Raw genomic sequence first — 19,478 nt, 5'->3', positions numbered from 1 at the left:
TATCGTTGTGCTATAACTGTAGCCTCTTTTGTGGGCACAGGTTCGCCCAATCAAAGTTAGTTTTGTGTTTCACAGTATTTCTACTGTGTTCTTTGACGTCACGACCACGTGACACTATACTAATAATAATAATATTTGGGGTTTTACGTGCCAAAACCACTTTCTGATTATGAGGCACGCCGTAGTGGAGGACTCCGGAAATTTTGACCACCTGGGGTTCTTTAACGTGCACCTAAATCTAAGCACACGGGTGTTTTCGCATTTCGCCCCCATCGAAATGCGGCCGCCGTGGCCGGGATTCGATCCCGCGACCTCGTGCTCAGCAGCCCAACACCATAGCCACTGAGCAACCACGGCGGGTACACTATACTAAGAACATATACCTAAGGTAAAACAGAATTAGGACTAACTCAATTAAAGTTCCTGGCTCCTAACTGAGCCAAGCGCCACAATTTTCTACTGCAATTGTGTAAATAATCATTGAGCAAAGCAAAATATGTTTCAATACGTTTCAATACTGTTCAAATGCGACAAAAATGAAAAAAAAATTCTCGCAGAAAACACCGTCTATTAAGAACGACAGAAATCTGAGCTAGTTGGTAAGGATTCATTATGCAAAAAAGGTGAGGCGTGCAGACAGGACACAAGAGTAGAGAAGTGGACAGCACGAACGCCGCGTTCGTGTTGTCCATGTCGTGCTGTCGTGTTGTCCACTTTTCTACTTTATGTCTTGTCTGCACGCCTCAGCTTTTTTGCACATCGTCTGCGTAAAGTAGGAAGACTCGTGGCGGCGAGTTGATGCTCGACGCTCATGCCATTCCATTGTTAAATTTGCAGCGGTTACGGAAATAGATGCACCCACTGGTGTCCCGTGCACTTGCCTGTAGAAGGTGCCTTCAAAATTGGAGTATGTGTTCTCCAGGCAGAACAGAAGGAGCCTCTTCAAGTCAGGAACATCGATGGGTGTCCTTTCTGGTAGGGTAGGGTCATCGTCCAGAGTGGCGGTGCATGTTTCCGCGGCGAGTCCAATGGGAACGCTTGGAAAAAGCGACACGACGTACAACGAGACAAGTGCTTCCTGATCGTCGGGAGTAAACGGACGAATTTTGCTTATGAAGTCTTCAGAATGGCGAACGTGAGTGACGCCTCTACCAGCAAAAGGGGAAGTAACCTTACGAAGGTATTTGGACAGTTTATGGTGCGGAAAGCGAGAAAAGTCAACAATTGGTCGCATCGGGACGTTAGCTTTATGTATTTCTGGCAAACCGTAGAGCGCCGGTGCCAAATCGTTAGTGCACAGAAGGTAAAATACAACCCTTTAGGCCTAGGTCTGTAAAACGAAACACATTCGTAAGAAGCTTCTGGAGCTCCCTCTATACCGGGAGCGTAGGATCCTTCTTCAGACAACTGTAAGTCACCTCGTCCGGAAGCAGTGACAACATCTTGTCACGGTAGTGAGTCCTGTTGAGTAGAACCGTGGCGTTACCCTTGTCAGCCGGGGGGATGACGAGGTTTTGGTTTGAGCGAAGGTTTTCGATAGCCTTCTTCCGTTGAAAGCGGGGAGACGTAGGGGTGTGCGCGAAGACACGAGAGAATGCCTATAGTGCGGGTTCGTGCCTCCTCCCGCTTTCAAGGTTCAATTTGGCTAATAGCATCTTCAACAGCAAAGACCAATCTTTTTGCATCCTTCTGTGGTCCAAGGTTAAAGTTTAAAGCCAGGCTCAGGACAGCGAGTTCTGGCGAGTTAGGCTTGTGCGACGAGAGGTTGTGCACGGCGGACGCGGCAACGTTTCTGTGCAAAGCATCAACGGGTGGCGACAGTCTAGCAAGTTTTCCTATATGAGTCTCCGGCATACGACGGGATTGTAGCCTGGTCTTGAAATATGCGTGTAGTTGAATGCTTGCGAACTGGTCTTGGACCCTGTGATAAAGGCGATGGTGCGGGAAGAAGGCTTCATTTTCTAGGATCCTCACGGACTGTCTGCATTCAAAGATCCTGGCTTGTAAAAAACGTTTTTCCGCTTTGGCAACCACGCTGAAATCAAAACTTCAGCGTACAGGCCTGCTGAGGCGTAGCGGGCGTGGAATAAGTCCTCGGGAGTTGCCGGTCAGGTTGAAGTTAAGATGATTTTTTTAATGCGAAAGCTGTGCTTGTACTGGTGAATCTCTGTGATGACTAGTTGGCCGTACGCCCGGCAACGGTTAATGAAGTCGAGGTTTTGACGGAAGCCCGTCTGGTCGGGAGGCATCATGAAGAAGGGTAAATAGGACACCGACCACTGAAAGAATACAAGAAAGAAGTTTCGGCTCCCCTGACGGGAGCCTTTCTCGCAATGAAATCAAGGACGTGCGATAGAATGTTTATATGGCTTTAAAACATGACATAAGCAGCGCGTGTAGGTGGGGCGGAAGACGGTTTCTACATTCCGGTGGAGGGTACAATCTGTCATTTGAATTAAGAAGGATTCCAGGTGGTGTCTTGAAGCCAAATTTCTGTCTTTTTCTAATATCTTGCCGTTATCCCAATCAATCCTTTGGCCCAAGTCACCTGCATCTTCTGCCAAGGCGTTTGATTTGACTTTCTTCGTTTTCACATCGTTGACATGCTGCTTCAACCACTATTCGGAATTGCCTGTCTCGCAGATATATACGCAGTCGCAGTTTTCGCCTGGAATCCCGTAGACGGTGCCAGGAAACTTTGTCATCGGAAGTTTGTGTTTCACGTTTGCCAGCCGAATGCGTAATTTTTGCGATGGCACGTGAGCTACCTGGACTTAATAGCCACGTTAAACGCGGGCTAAGCTCACGCTTACACCGGGCACGTACGGCCTGGGAGCGCCTTTTCATGGGAGCACAGAGTGGGGCTTTAGGGGCTGAGAGAGATGGCGCTCCACCGAGTTTAAAAACGACCTTGGGTAGTCACATGCAGAAAGATTTTCGCGCACTTCTTCTAGCTCAGCAGCCCGGCTTTGTGGCGCTGTGCAGACACGCTCGGTTCTGCCGACAAGATAGTTTACTACCAATCTCGTTTGGCTTATCGGGCCCACTGAATTAAAATGCAGATTTTGATGTGTGTGTGCCCTTTGTACCCGGAAAATTCCAGACTGTGCCGATCACGTTTCACGAGGATGTGCAGAAAAGGAAGCTCGCCATCTTTATCTTCCTCGACTGGGAATTGGATAGACACTTCAATAATTTTCAAATGCGACAAAAAAATGGTCTGCGTACTGTAGGAAGACTCTGGGCGGCGAGTTGAAACAGGCGAGTCTTCCTCGACGCTCAAGCCATTGCGTATATATCGGCGAGACAGGCAATTTTGAACTGCAGTTGAAGCAGCGTGTCAATGATGTGAAAAAGTAAAAAGTCGCATCAAACTTCTTGGCAGAACATGCAGATGACTTGGGCCACAGGATTGATTGGGATCGTTCAGATACATGTTTCCCTCCTGTACACGCAGGGCCAGCCAACGAAGCAGACCGGTGGCCACTGCCATTGCCTGAAGCTACCGTGTACGCCCGCAACTTCGGAACGGGTGAGAAATGGACTCCAGGAATTGTAGATTCTACAACAGGCTCTCGGATGGTGAGCATTCGAACACCAGCCTGATCAGTAGGACGACATGTTGATCAGGTGCGGAACCGGAAAGATGCGACGCCAGCGCTTGGTAGAGACCAAGAAGCGGCAAAACGAGAATCAAGAACAGGTACTCCTCTCGACTACCCACTGTCGCCGAGAACGCCAGCCGAACAAGGGGGCATACCAGAACCTGAGCATGAAGTTCAGCCGGAACTCACAGGGAGCAACGCTGAACCCGTCAGATTACCCCATGCCTTGCGGCGCTGTACACGCCAAAGAAAACCAGTACAGCGACTTCAGTATTAAGGGAGAACAGGTGTTGTAAAGTGACGTCCGCCGCAATCAGACTGCCTTGCAAGCGCTGACGACACGTGCGTTTACCGTTTGATATCCTTCCCTTGTTTTCCCTTTCCCCTTTCCCCCTTTTTGTTTCGTATATATATGCTCCGAGACGGAAGGAATAAAGATTCATGTTCTAACCTTCGAACGGCGTGCTGTCGTATACAGTAAGACACGGCACGTGTGTCGTGACTATGTAACAGCCAAGATATTAGAAAAAGAACTTTGACTTCAAGACACCACTTGGAATCCCTCCTAATCCAAATGACAGCACCCTCAACCGGAATGACGGAACCGTCCCCCTCCCATCTACACGCACTGCTTACGTCATGTTTCAAAGCCATATAAACACTGTATCGCACGTCCTTGATTTCATTGTGAACAAGGCTCTCTTCAGGGGAGCCGAAACTTTTTCAAGTATTCTTTCAATAGTCGGTGTCCTTCTTTTTACTCTTCTGCTTTATCTGAGATTAAATAAGTTATCTCACAATTATCTGAAAAAGAAAAAAAAATTGACTGACAATTGCGATACTCGCTAATGCAAAATTCGAGCACCGCTGTATCCGTGTTTTGATTTGTCGCTATACTGAAGTAAAAAGAATTATGCAAATCATACGCACTGTGGGAATCGATGTAAGCGAAAATTTCCGTGCTGGGTGCTTGGATTTACGATAATTCGGAGGGATGTTGACGGCTAAAACTTAATTTCTTAAACATTAGGGCTAACACCAGACTGGTGAGTTGATGTTAAACGTTACCTAGCGTGCACCACTGCTGTTTCTCTGCGTACCACAGAGAACAGACAGCGAGAGGTGTTTGCTTGAGGAGGTGTGCGCTATATTTCGTAACCTCTGAGAGGGTTCGGCGGGCACAGAAGTGTTGATTTGATGGTCAACCGCTCCCGCAGTGTCTCCTGGACCCTGCGGTGTGCTTTAAGCAACGTTTCTTTGATCCTACACGCCCTACGTAAGTTTCCCGCTTGACATAACTGCATGGCGTTTATTTTTCAGAAATAGCAGCAACGTACTGTACCGTGCCTTCAACTTAAGCTTAACCTGTTTCCCTGCAACTGCTCTCGTGTATTACTTGGGCTTCCTTGCCTTCTCACGTCACCTACCCCCCTCTCTTGTATGGGAACTGCTCCTTGTCTTCCCTCCCCTTCTCTCTACAGTTTTACCTGCGTCCCCTCTGGCCTCGCACGTTAGTAGAAAGAGAAGCACTGCAGTTTCTGCAATGCTTCTGAGGGGAGTCACGGATAATTACAGCTGTTAAGCGGCCGAGTAGCGACGGCCAGGGCCGTCCAGCGGGCATTGTGCACATTCGATGCGGTGGGGTGAAAGCGAGTTTCTCCTGTCGCCTTTCCTCTGTGACTTGCACCTGTCCTGTATATACACGCCCGTAATCACGCCCCAACGACGTGTGCGCGACAGCAGCAGGCACAAGGGCTCAAGCAGTTAGTAAAGCAAAGGGGGCTAGCTGGTGGATGTTCATAATTATGTTGCGCTTAGCGTTACAGTGACGATTTTAATTGGAGGACTAGACGTGGAGGTACGTAACGCTACTTATGTCCACGTCCTATCCTTCACTCAAAATCTGGAGTGCATTACTAAGCGCAAGAAAATCTTATGCCCAAGCAGTCCACAGCAGCAGCAGTAGCAGTGGGAAAGTTGAAGGAAGAGGAAAAGAAAGCTTCGCTTTAAAAATTTGAGACAGACATGTATGTACGCACAGTGCTGCGGCCGGTGATGCACTTCCACAGGTTGCGTCGCTCATTGTTGAGACAGAACTGGCTGACACTATTTCGTATAATGATTGTATTGCCACGTGGCAGTTACAGTGAAGAACGCACAGTTACAGTCGTTTAATTACAAATTTAGCTCTTTATTGGGTGAACTGGTGCTCAACAACACATGTAACACTCAGGCGAAACGACAGTGGCGAGCAGGGTGGCTGACCGTGGAAATGAACGGTTTGCAAAATAGTTGGCCCCATCTAGCGCACAAAAGACAAAGCTGTAGCCCTCTGCGTGCGATAGTATGTGGTTATAAAGCGAGTTTCGTTTTTCTGCTTCTGCCTCTCCTCTGCCGCGGCAGCCGTGTCTGTTCACTGCGGCAAAAATAATTGAAGACGCCATATCTCAGTTCGTTTTTGTACATGTCATGGACCTCCGACTTCTCGAAGCGTACCATTCAGGTTCATCGCATGTGGCAATATCTGCTTTCTATTATAGCCACTATTCGCCAGGCACATGGAGGCTCGGCATTGAAGGAAGAAGATGACGCTAAACGTTGCCGAGCGAGGTGGCCCGGCACGTCTGTCGGTCATACGGCTTCTCCATAATGAATAGAGTCCCAATAACATAAGCAAATCATATGGTGTATTACTGGCTGTCTTTTTGAAAGGAAGGAGCCGGATACCATAACTAACTTCGGTTACTAGGTATCCCACGGTAAAATGGCTAGAGCATGGCGCTGTTGTGCTGAACGAACCGGTTTCAAAACCACCCATTGGATCAGCTTGGGTCCTTGGCTATGTAACACCGGGCATGTGGTATTATTCAATGGATCTCCTTGACGCTATCTTGGGTAACTAGGTAGCCCATGCTCAAATGGCTAGAGCATGCCACTGTTGTGTTGAACGCACCGAGTTAAAAACCACCACGTTAACGCCGCTCTGCCAGACCGTCAGAAAGACCGGCTACTGAGTCTCGTGAATAAATTTGCGGACTGTTTTTTCGTCGCATTTGAGCCATCTTGGCATAGTAATGCTTAGTATTGCTTTGGGCCTTGCGTATTTTCTGTCCTGGTAATTCTTGAGATGTGCGCAGCCGGTCTAACAGCTCTTGCACGTATGCCACAACCGAACGGTCGTTCGCCCGGCCTTCCCAGGCTTCTCGAACAGTGTGAAGAGGGGACCAGAGGCAGCGACCGTAAACGAGCTCTGAAGGTAGCGGTGACTGGCGTATTTAAACCGGACAGTAGCAGCTGCAGGGCGGCGATTATTTGTCGCAGCATGGCTTTGATGACAGAGTCCGATGGCGATATCTGAGTGCACTGTCCTTGCTTGCGCTGACAGCCTGAGGCCCGTGAGTTTATCGAATAGAATACCGTGTTCTACAGAGTCGTATGCTTTTGATACATCTAGCATCACCAAAGCTGCGTACTCTCGTTTGCGGTGAGCAAGTTTAATGCGGCTCTCTAAATCTGCATGAGCGCACCATATGGAGTGCCCGGCACAAACTCCAATCAATCTTAGCTGTGCACAAAATTTGTACACTATGTTTCATCCTTTGGAAACATTGTTTTAGAGTGCGTTCACGAGGAGAAAAACCTAATTCAAGAAGGCAAAAAAAAGAAGGCAGAGAGACACATGTATTCATGTTTATTGCTATCATATTTATAACGCCAGACATGAAGCGGGCCATTAAAGTCCCCTGCGACAGGTGGATACAACCATTTGCTAATGGAGCCAGTCGTTTCAATGAGCTCCACAGCTGTGATTATACAGATTATACACGTTCGGCTTATAAGTTTCCTGGCGTTGCACCTGAAGTTTCATTAACATATGAAAAACAATTCGGCGCAACCTTAATATGTAGCACCATTGCATGCAAATGTTTTATGCAAAGCTGAAGAAGAACAGGCGAGGGACAGAGCACTAAAGCTCAAATATCTACGCACATCCTAAACATAAAAAAAGGCCAACGTTCCGATGATGTTCACAAAATACAAGTGTTCTTGCGGAAGTACAAATGCCGTTCGTTGTCGGCCTGCTAAAATTATTATTTAGTCAGAGGCTGCTGATGCCAGCACGGGACTGATGCGAGTGACAAGCACTCCTTCAACAAAAAGCGGAGTGCACGTCATGGAAATACAGTGAACATGTGTTGCCGAGTGTCCACACTTGGTTTCGCAGACTGGCCGTGCGCCGCGACCACCGTGCAATTTGGTCTTTGCTGCAGACAGAGTACAGAGAGAACCAACTCAATGTTCATTTAACCGCGACGGAATTGTCAAGACACTAAAATGCTCATGAAAATAAACGCGTTATTACTCGCGGCGTGTTCATTGTAAGCTCCGTCAGCTGCTGCTTCGACAACGGGGAGCTAGGCCTGCGGACTCGAGCGATCGGCGTCGTAGACAAAGTCGGGGCGCCGAGCGTGATGCTCCGCTTAGGCGAGTTTACCGCACTAATATGGCGCATTTGCAACACAGCAAAGTTTCACGGAGTTGTTCGTCTTATTACGATGGGGCGTTTTGCGTACGACAAATACGGGAAAGTTTCAAGCGGCGTGTTGTTCTCTGGACTGTGTGCACTAACTGCCACCGATGAAGACGGTGGGCCTTGCTGTCTGGCCGTGGGTGTTGCCGGTTACGAAAAAGCTTCTGCTAGCAATTGAATGCCCAGTTTTTTTTTTTGCGAACTCTTTAACGCATGCATTAATATTACGAGGCTAAAAGAAAAATACATTTAGATATATGTACGTCGTCGGCAGGAAAAAGCAAACCAGGTGAACTCCGTCGCACGGTGGTCGCTCCGCGCTGCCCGTCGGCGCCACCAACTGCCCTCGGATGGTGTTTCGATCACTTCAGTGGCGTAGTACTTGGCGCTTTTTTTCCTATGAGGTGCGCTTTCACCATCACATTATAATATTTATCATAATTACATGTCAGCGACAACTGAATGACACCGCTGCTCCTTCACAAGCGCTGTGCGTCCTCGTCCATCCTGAGTTTTCCAGATTCCGGCAAAGTGCTGCCGCGAGCAAGGGTGTCCCCAAGCTTGCAGGCCGAGATAACCTTGCGGCGCTGGCATATGACAATTCAGTAGCCGCAACTAGCGCGATGAAAACCGGTTCAGCGAGGAGCGAGCAAGTTGTGTGCTGCTGTCGCTTATCTACGCTGCTTTCCTCGCCGAATAGCACTCCTCGGACGGAAACCAAAATAAACTCGTGCTCTGTTTCCTAGTGAAGCAATTTGTGCACAATACGCAACACAACCAGCTGGCCTTTTCACGAAAATGCCGCGATCGAAACTATCACGAACCGGCGTCTCAAGGCAGGCTAGGCTGCTTTGGATGTTCGTCTGCTTATCGCACCTAACCATGGCGCTCGTGACAGCCGTGGTGGCGCATGCGCAACAGTATTTTGCAAACCATTCATTGTGATCTGCAGGTGAAGTGCGTCAGCTTTTACTCATGAATCGTCGAAGTCTCCAGTGCAATCGCTGGCGCCTGCGTGGCTTCCAGAAAGTACTAAACAATTCTCGTCTTCTCATACACTGAGATTACAAATGCTATTGCGCCATCTCGTAGCCTCGTTTGGTACTCTGCTTACCTCGTCAAAATTTCGGCATGCACTGCTCCTCTAATTATCGCCTCATGCTTTCCCTGTAGCCTCGTCTACTACTCGCTGCCGCATGCTCTCTTCTTTCATTTCCGGTGCGGACCGCGTTCGCTTTCACCTTTCGCTGTGCTCATAAGCTCGCTTACGACGGGGCAGGACGCCGAGGCACGCCTACGCTCAACGCTGGAACGGGCGCCTAATAGGGGTGGTCTAAAAGCAGCTCCTCAGCAGGAGCACTAGTTTTTCTGCCTACAATGCTCATGCACGGCTGAACTGCAACAGTTTCTGCGCTCAAGCGCGGCCGTGGTTCGTGCCAGCAGCGGAGAACATTGGCCTGGTTCCGCTGTACCGCCCATTAAGAGGAGAGTGAGAGCGACTTCGCCTCGTCGTTCTGCCAGCAACCGCGCCTCTCTAGGGGTAATCTAAGCCGCTCTCAAGTGAGACAGCTGGACAATGTCGGGGGCGCCTACACTGTTTTCAAGCGCCGCTATAATTGCCACCGCTAACATTGTAGAAAGTCAGAGTTGCGTGCGCCTACGCCTGTTTGTCTTGTCTTCCTAGCACTACACTATATTACTGAACCACTAATAAGCCCAACGTAGCGCAATGACTAGGGCTTCGGTTGAAACGGCAGCGTTTGTTTAAAGTGAAGCTTTTTATGCGAGCTTCGCCTGTGCCTCCACTATAGGTGCACTCGTTTTCGGCTCTCTTCGCTGCGCAGTCACACAATGAAGTGACAAACACTGTCGCATATACTAAGTGGAATAAACGTACGTGTTCACTAGCGGAATTCTGCAACTTAAGCGAATCTTTCGATGCCTTTTGTCCCGGGATTAGCAAGTAATTTATTGTCTCCTTCATGCAGAAAGAGATGGGCCTTTCCCATCTAAAATATGTTAATCGGCACTTTCTGTTTCTTTTTTTTAATTTTAACCTGTCTTCTGTCCATATTCTGCATTTTGTTCCACTCCCCTCCGTAACACATTCGGCCTTGACGGTACAGTAAATAAATGAATAAATAAATAGCAAGTGTAAACAGCATCGATGCTGCAGGAGGTGTGTTGCAAAATGGTCAGCGCAATCGGCAAGCCGCGTGGATTTTGTGGGTTGCGTGGACGGAGCCCATAGTTCAAATCAGTTGCTGGGGGGCAAGCATCTAATATCCGCATTGCAAAACGCGTTACAGGAGGTGCACAGCGTTTACTTAACCATTTCACATAATCGTCACCTAACGGTATATTTTTCGTTTATTGCAGTTACACAATGTCCTTGTGGCATTTAAAAGAAACGACACAGGAATTTCGAATAGAAACGATGTGCTAGAAAGCGCTCTGCACAAGATTCCTATAGCTTACTTGTAGCCAGTACATCAAATAAGGTTCAACATCCTGTAAACAGTACGCTCACTTACCCTCGGGAAAAGTGTGCTCAGAGTCACGGCAGACTTCTTTGCTTTCTTTCCTGCAGCTGTAGAAAGAAGTTCAGAACCGTTATGGTGGTAACCACTGCGACAATGGTCAGCTGTGGCTGCACTCAGAACAGTCATTTGTTATAGGTGCTGCATAACTGACTTCTGCTTGGCAGACCTTCGAAAGTTACAATAAAATACAATAAAACAATAGAATACAATAAAACAGACTCCTTCCGTCCCAGGAGCGTACCACGGGAGATAACTGAATGCCTTAGTGAATGTTTATTGCGCACACGCAAATCAGTGTCCTGAAGCCATGCAGAAGCAGCATGCTTAGCAGTAACAAAATGTCTATCGAGAAACGGTCATTCCGTAAGCTTAGTTTGCCCATAGGGCGTTTCTGCTACTATTATTTCGCAAAGTCTGAAAAGACAATGACATGAACTTTCAGTCTCAATAATTCAGTATACCAAATAGCAATGGTAATTAGGAAGGGGGACTGGCCCACCAGCTATTCTCAATGACTTCTTTCTCGTATTTGATCAAACGAAGGGAACTAAAAAAATTCGCCAACGATTACGATACTGCCTAAGGCGAAATTTGAGCGCAGCTCTATACGGGTTTTTATTTTCCGTGTTAATATTTTGTACAATGATTATATACATTTTTGTTAGGAAGAGAATGCAGTAAGCATCACGCTTGGTTTTCATACACACGACGCGCGCTAATCGGGCGCCATAACCTAGCCATCGTCGCCGCACAGCCCTTCTTGCGCGGCACAGCGCTTTCTTCCGTTTTCGTTCAGCCAACGACGAGAGCGTTCCTTCGTCACGTGGAAATCGTGCCACCAGTGTCAGAAGCGGCAACATCCAATGAAGCGTCACATCGAGCCCTACTCGTAGCCGCTCGCCTTCGCCCCTTGCAGGAGCGAGACACATGTCACACCAAGTTGACACCCCGGATTGACCTCAGCAACTGACGCCGCGGACGATAGTATCCCTCGTCACTTCACGCCGCCCTGCCCCTGGGAAGCGCAGACGAGATCGCCCACGCCGCGTCGGGTGCCGGGGCCACCAGGAACTCAGCGCATGCGCAGGGAATTTCACCTATGCTTCTCCTCGATAAACTGCCTCATGCTTTTCCCGTAGTCTCCTACTCCACTTTCCTCCTCGCGCTCTTCTTTCATCTACCGCTGCGCTGCGCCTTTGCTTTCATCTTTCTTCTGTGCTCGTTCACTCTGTTACACCGAGGAAGAACGCGAAGGTACGCCAATGCTGCACGCAGGAACGGGCGTTAAAGAGCTGCGCTCTAAAAAGATTTTCGGAGTGTATTCAAGCATTTTGTCGTCGGAAGCGCTGCTGATTCTATTTCTGTGCATCGAATTGCGGGCTCTTGATATGCTCCCTCGTTCTTCGTGCACCGGGGTTCCCTGGATCACGCCACTGCGCCCGCCGTGCGCGCAGAAGAGACGGTCAAGCCCTGTCAACCACCATCCGTGACCTTCCTTCCACCCTGGTATCTTGGCATGGGTTCCTGCTCCGCACCTGCTAATGCGTCATCATTTCCGTGAAGAGAACGTATACTGCCACCCCAGCGCCTCCCCCTCCTCCACGTTCAGTGGTCTTGGCGGCACGACAACTATCAACTATTGTTCGTGCTTACCGTCCGCTGCTTTTTGCCATGCAGTTACTAATACTTACTCCCATATTGCTAAGTGAGCACATTTTCGCGCATTGGTCTTGCCGACAAGCCATATTCAATTTTCATAACTGCTCTTCCATTCTGTCTCACTTGTTACTGTTGTCCCGTGATGTTGAATCGAACCCCGGCCCACAGAAATGCGGAAAGGAGCGTGCTCTTTCGAAAGTGAAAAAAAAGTAACAGTTTCGCCAGAAAGGCGAAGCCTCGATTTCTGCAGCAAGTAACAACACATCTATACGAACTAAGGATAGTAGTTTTACCGGCCCTATAAATTTAGAAGTATACGCTTAATAACTGAATCAACAAGTATGCTGTCAGACAGCAGAAGCAAACATGAACACATCACACACTACGAGAGCAGACATTCGCTGTCAGGACGCAGGTGTGAACAAGCGCGGCAGCAGCAGCAGCCGCAGCATAAGTGAGAAAGTGACCTTCGTGCGGCCTGTGGCTTCAACATATAGAAAGACATGGCCAGGGGTGCTATGCAGGATGCGCCGAGTTTGGCGAAACTCGGGATCTTCACGAGCTCTGGCGACACCCAAAGATGAAAGCACGAATGGTACCGAGACACAGTTTGTCTTTCGACAAGCCTCCAGTTTCATTGGTTCATCTAGGTTCACTCTGGCTGGCTATCATTCCTTGGGCGTTGCCTTCTGGGCGGTCGACAAACTGGAGCTCACGTGATCATACCATCGGTGCATGGTCGCGCCTTCTTTCACTTGTTTGTCGTTCCACAGAGTGCATTGCACGCACAAGCGAGTTATAAAACAAGCGCATTTAGTACCATATTATTAGTTAGTTTGACGTGGTTTAGAAGCATCTTAAAGCTTACAACATGTACAGTGAATGTGCATTAGACTAATGTGTAATTTAGTACGCTTAGCATTATACCACGAGGGAACGCTGTGGTGGCGTCATCGCATCGATTCACCGGGCGAGCATGGCGGCTAAGCATCGGAGGCGCCCAGTGTAAACAAACTCTTACAACGAGCTTGCAGTGCGCGACGTAGTGATCAGGCTCGACGATGACCACTATTTCTTGGATAGTTCTGTTCCTCCGTGAGCAATCTTTCCGTGCACCCCAAAAGACTGCCAATAGCTTCGGCGATTTTACAGATCGCATCGCGCACCTACTATTCACGGCGCAGTGCTGAAGAAACACCTATTCCGGTGCTGCTTCTACGAGTGCGCTGCGTTCCTCCACTCTGCGTGACTGCAAGCGTCACGAATATTACATAGTGTGTGCATAAGGAAGACGGCCTATATAGCTACGATGCGACAAGGAGGGGGTACCGACGATGGATCTCGCTACCAACACAGTGAAGGAGACATCGACAAGCTGCAGATAAGTATGTTTCTACTGTTTCATATTTAGCATAAAAAGAGTGCACGGATTAAGTCACTTTCGTAGCAACGAACTGAATGCCCAGCAGTTTAAAGAAGGCAGTGAGAACCAATGAGTGTTCGTGCTCTTACACGCAAGTGGGCCCGCGAAAATGTGGACAAGATGAAGCTGACCTTCACTAACTTGGTGAGATAACAGAAATTCATGATTGACTTTAAGCCCGCAAAATTTATGGAAGAGTATCTTTATCCAGGTGAAATATCAATAGCAGGTACTGATATAAAGCAGGAAATTTATACAAACATTTGATGGGTTGAACAGCACATGGAAGGCATTACCGAATCGTTATCGCCACGTTACCAATATACTTGAAAAAAAGTCTAGAATCATTGCATTCTACCGGTTATGCAATACGGGACATAAACCTGGAGGTTAACAAAGAAACTTGATATGTCAAGGACTGTGCAGAAAGCAAAGTAACAAAAATAGTTGGAGATAGCATTAAGGCAGGAAGACAGTGGCGTAGTAAACCGTGGCAACCGATATGCTAGTTCAGATTAGGAAAAAAAAAAGAATCGGCAGGCAAGCCATGCACGTATTCGAGCACTTGTTGCCCATTCATAACAGGTGATTACATAAGCGTGACAGAATGGATGTCAAGGAGAGAGAACTACAGCCGAGGATGGTAGGAAATTGCATAATGGGATAAAAATATGATGTTTGTAGGCGTAGGATGCAATCAGCTCGTATAATACAGTATTGTAGGGTGAGCCATTTGTTTTGCAGCGAACAAAAATAGGTTTGTGGTGCTGACAGTAGAGACTCGTGAAGGTGCAGGGCCACCTCAGCTGCTGGCACACTAATCAACATGACAATTGGCTCTGAAAAAGAAAACCCCAGTTTTGAAAAATAAAGCAATGTTGTCCCAACGCGTTGTTTTACTAAGCATACTACACTAGAGGCTTCCACAGTTAAGGGCACTTAGTACTAATAGTGCAACGAGCATTTTTCTTTGTAAATAATGGTTTGTATGCGTCTGATTCATTCCAATACACTTTTTTGCAGCAAAATATTCTGCTGTTGGAGGCACTCAACCGCCTGGTGGCAGTAGGGGAGCACCAGGAACGTGCTCTTGAGAGTGTGGCAGAGGTCCAGAGGGCTGCTCTGCAACAGTAGTATCGGTGCCCTCACTTCTCTCCTGTCGAGCCCACAAAAGGCACCTTATAAAGGAGCTTTCAGTTTAATAATTTGTTTATTATTCAAGAATATGAATAAAATTATTGCAGTAAACATTGTGTTGTGCATATTAGGAGACTTGCAACATGCACTTCGTGTCACTTGAAAATAGGCAAAAACGTAAGCCAACCTGTGCCACTCTTTGACCATGTAAATAAATAATACACTAATGCAGCATACACGTCATTATGGTGTTTGTTCTTTTTATGTGCAAGAATACAGTGCGTGTTGATTAGCCACAAGATGAACGGTGTGTGTAATTCACTATGAAGACAGGAAACAGCAGGAGCCTAATAATGCTATCACCTACAGACTGTGCATATGACTGCAACACTCCCAGATTCAAATGTGCCATTACACGCATGTTCGATACTACATATTCTTTAATATTGTCCTATAATTGCATGTACTATATTTCACACACCTTAAGCGCTTGCACAGCACACTTCTGATGTATCCATTTCATAGGCCAAATAATTGTACACTTTGTCCTTTTGTGTCTTATGAAAAGCAGCATCCTTTACAGTCGGCTAAAACTTCAGAAGACAGGAGAGGCACCGCCCAGACGACCAAAGCGCAGCAGCCGATTGCCTCCACGTCTAAAGAAATAGTCCCTCTTCAAAGAGCAGGTTGGAGAGGGACTATCTGTCCGGCGGCACGATGTCAGTCTAGAGTGCGTACCCATTGGTGCAGGCTTGTGTTCACATGCCTTAAAGTGCAGATTCCGCAGCCTCCTAAAGTTGTATCCGACTATAGAAACACGTAATGCCTTGCATCAGTTGCATAGACTTCTGCAACTTGATAGCACACAATGATTAGGAGCAGAAATCTATAAAGGCATCCAAGCAAAGCTGGCTGGCCACACTTCCATTATGAGGGGCTGTAAAAAGGTCTCGCCAAATATTCCCATGATGTCCTTGAAGAAGAGGTGGTGTTTGGCACTTCTTTAGAATCAAAAACAGATTACAGTGAATGTTGTGTCAAAACAAACTGAGCTTGGTTATCTGCACAGCATGTAATGGGAGGTTGTGCTTCACATAGGAAACAAACTGCTCTGTCCAGTACAATTTTGAGGCCAGTATGGCACCTATTATGTCAACGGTGTGTATATACAAATTACACTTTTCACAGGCCATTGATTTCACCATTATTTCTGTATGATGGTTCTTTCAATCAGTGCTTGTATTACATGAGCAGGTGGACTTGAAAGCAAAGCTTTGTTTGCAAACATTCCGACTTCCATAATTGTGTGGCAAGGCACTGGCATGTTGTCGAATAGCTCACACTGCCTCGGTCCTGCACTAAAGAAGCCCAATGCTCTATTTGAAGTTGGATCGCACAATTCAACGGCACACAAAGTAGAGTAACACACACAGCAAAGCATTCTGCTTTGTGTATTTCTCTTCTTTGTGTCCCGTCGAATTTTTCTGCAATTAAACTTCAAGCTTCTATACCAATACACCGTCTTCAACATCACCAATGCTCTAGTTATTAGGCCACAATGGTGCACATATCTGAAATATCCCAACACAAATTAGCTCTCCAAAAAACCACAAATGTTAAATTTTGCAGCACAGGTGTTTGTATGCACGTGCCATATTCTTTACCACTAAACTCACAGGAATCAAAGGGGCAAGCATTAACCAGCCTTGCTGCTGCCGTTGCCATTATCATCATGACACCAATAGAAAGACAGTGCCACGTTTCGGTAAAGGGAGTGCCGGAGGGAAAGGTGTGACAGCGAGGGCTTACAATGAAAATAACGGTTACGAGACATGTTCAATGCCAATATATGCTGCATGTCGCTCAGCCTACTCTGGCATTGCGGCAAGCGTTTACTCGTTTGAGCATGTCACGTTTTGTGTAATCATTGCTCTAAAGCTGTACAAAGGGTCTATTTGCTCTGCAATTTTTATTTTTATCATGGTGGGTTAAAGACCAACTTTTCATAGGCATCTGCACCACATTTCTTCCGATATGTAATTTTGCCTTGGTTGTTCATGACATCTTCACGTACAGAGAGTTCTGCAGAGCATTGGATGTGCATTGTTCTACTGCTTGAGAATTAGAGCCCCATTATGAGACGAAAATATACAATTTATCCATCCAGAATAACGCCGCCCCCCCCCCCAAAAAAAAGAAGAAACACTGAAACTCTGGCACATGCATCCACAGTGAACAGAACAAACAATCTGCAGTATTTTCTTCATGCAAGCCAACACACTAAGATTTTCAAAGCATTTTCATTTCGCCACAAATGCATAGGCACAACCAGCTTGGCGCAACATCCACATCTCGCGCTGCAACAAATTGTGCAATGCCTCGCTGTTTCATAGTGCGGCCGATAGATTACACATGACCAAAATTCAGCATTGTGCATACTAAGTAAGTTCACCAATGAAGAACCCCAAGTTTTTTATGGTATTAGGATTCATAGGTTACTTCACACAATTTCTGATATCCATTTATCCATTTATACTGGACGTCTTTCCCAGGAAAGTGAGCCATTTGGAAGGCACCCTAATAGACAAGTAGAACAATCGGCAAAAAGTCATCAACCAGCGAAAAAGTCAGTATTATAAGCAGCCGCATGTGAGATGTCGCTAACACAAAATTTAAGTCGGCTAATCAGAAGTCACAAATTGGCAATATGGAGTGTCTAAACATTGCTTCAATGTTAATCACAGTAACGCTGACATTCAAGGCACCTTAACTCCTACGTACGCTCCGTCGACACACCCGACTACGTTCGTAATGTTCCCACGAAGTAGGAAGCATTATTTTATATATGCCCGCTCAGCCGCCGTGTTCTGGAAAGCTAGCCACCGTTTACGCACTGCCGCATCGATAAGCGCGTCAGACACATCTCTGACACAGTTGCTAACAGTAGTTTGATGGCGTCCAATGGAACGTTCGGCGCCGACGCTTCCCTGAAAACTCCCAGTCCCGTAGAAACGGAGGGCACAGATGACTTGCTCTACTACGGTGAGCGAATGAAGCCCGCCACGCTGTCTCCCCAGACGAGAGTCTTCGCCTAGCTCGTCACACAGCCAGCGCACTGATGTCTTTGACAGGGGAAAATGACGCTGAAACTCCCCGTCAGTCATGTAGGTGAACGGGTCCGGACGGACATACTGACGCTTGCTGCCGCTGGATGCAATGAAACAGGCTGCTGCTGCCGCCGCCATGTTCCCGTGTTGAACTCGGAGCGGGTTTCGCGATGTACGAGTTTAGCACGAGTTCGCCTGTCAATCAAAACCAGAGGTCACGCCCCGCGCGAGGCATGTTACTCTTGCGCGCGCACCCACTACAGTCGGGCCACGCCCAACTTATCTTCTGGCAACAGCGACGCGGTGTCGAGCTGAGAGGCATCAACAATCTTGACCGCCGACATAAAACACGCACAACACACTGTCATCGGTGATGTACTGAGCACCACTATCAAAAACAAAGCGTTGACTGTCGCTGGCTTATGCACACATCTTCTCGGGCTGAGATGGCCGCACAACACGGTTTCATTGCCTGCATTATGGCGCGTAGCGCACAGTAAATCGTTATCGGCACGTCACTGTAGCTGCTTGCAAGGCGTCTATGCGCCGAGGGGGACGACGATGCTGAGAAGTGCGTATTGCAGCAGTCGTTTGAGATGCCTGCTCTGTCATCGGTGATGAAACGGAGCCACAGCGTCATAAACACGATCTGCGTCCGAGAACCGCTCGCTCTTCTAGATCCAGTGCAATGGCATTTCCTCATCACAAGCACTGCGCACTCAACAGTTCCAACACCTCTCTCCATTCGAAATCTGATTTCATAACTGCACACAAGAGCCCTCACCTGCCAAAATGCGAGTGCTGAGGTGTCGTTACGATATCCATCTGCGATCGCTGCTGGCTCCAGCAGACGTAATCCGCAAGCACCTTCGACTGCACAACACACTCATATACTGCGTACATGCGCTCAGAGGCACGTACACTGGGCAAGCGATGACAAGCGATGAATTGTGTGGCTGGGGAAGCACGCACTTTTCGCAATGTATCGCAGAGGCTTCGCGCACAAAATAAACTGGTACGTTTGTACTGAACTGCGTCACTATGGACTCTAAAATAACATACCGCCATGTTGCAGCGACCGCCGTTTTGTCGTTTTGAGTCGGTAAAGCGGGGGCCTCAATAGCCTAGTGAAGCGCCTGCGATGAACAGCCGTACCGCGGCGCTGCGTTTCTATTCCCCTAATATGGATGGATGGATGGATGCTATGAACGTCCCCTTTGGAACGGGGCGGTGGGTTGCGCCACCAAGCTCTTCCTACTATACTGCCTAATATTCTACCAAGGTTAAACAATGAAAAAAGACAAAAAAACACTGTGAACTACCACGCCCAAATTTTCTGATCCCCTATTGCGAACTGTGCTTTTGTACGTCTCCGTCTTTTGTCGTTTCCCTACTTTTCTTCCACCAATCCTCCAGTCGCCTCTTACTAATGTCTATTGCGGACATGTTTGCTTTACCACTGCTCCCTCTGAA

General features: G+C 47.6%; 1 protein-coding gene across 9 annotated transcripts in view; it reads right to left on the bottom strand.

The window, feature by feature from the left end:
- The window catches only part of LOC139048619 (microtubule-associated serine/threonine-protein kinase 2-like), a 705,675-nt gene that overhangs the window by 623,027 nt on the left and 63,170 nt on the right, over positions 1–19,478 (bottom strand). For 8 of the 9 annotated variants that reach the window (XM_070523057.1, XM_070523062.1, XM_070523063.1 and 5 more), the window contains exon 2: positions 10,671–10,726. The exons of the other annotated variant lie outside the window; for it this stretch is intronic. In XM_070523057.1, the coding sequence (XP_070379158.1) occupies positions 10,671–10,726 (56 nt within the window). The remainder of the gene's footprint in view (positions 1–10,670; positions 10,727–19,478) is intronic. 9 annotated transcript variants of the gene reach the window in all.

Source organism: Dermacentor albipictus, chromosome 8 (genome assembly GCF_038994185.2).
Source record: "Dermacentor albipictus isolate Rhodes 1998 colony chromosome 8, USDA_Dalb.pri_finalv2, whole genome shotgun sequence".
Classification (NCBI taxonomy): Eukaryota; Metazoa; Arthropoda; class Arachnida; order Ixodida; family Ixodidae; genus Dermacentor; species Dermacentor albipictus.
The sequence above is the reverse complement of the archived record's forward strand: the minus strand, read 5'-3'. Positions and strand labels throughout refer to the sequence as shown.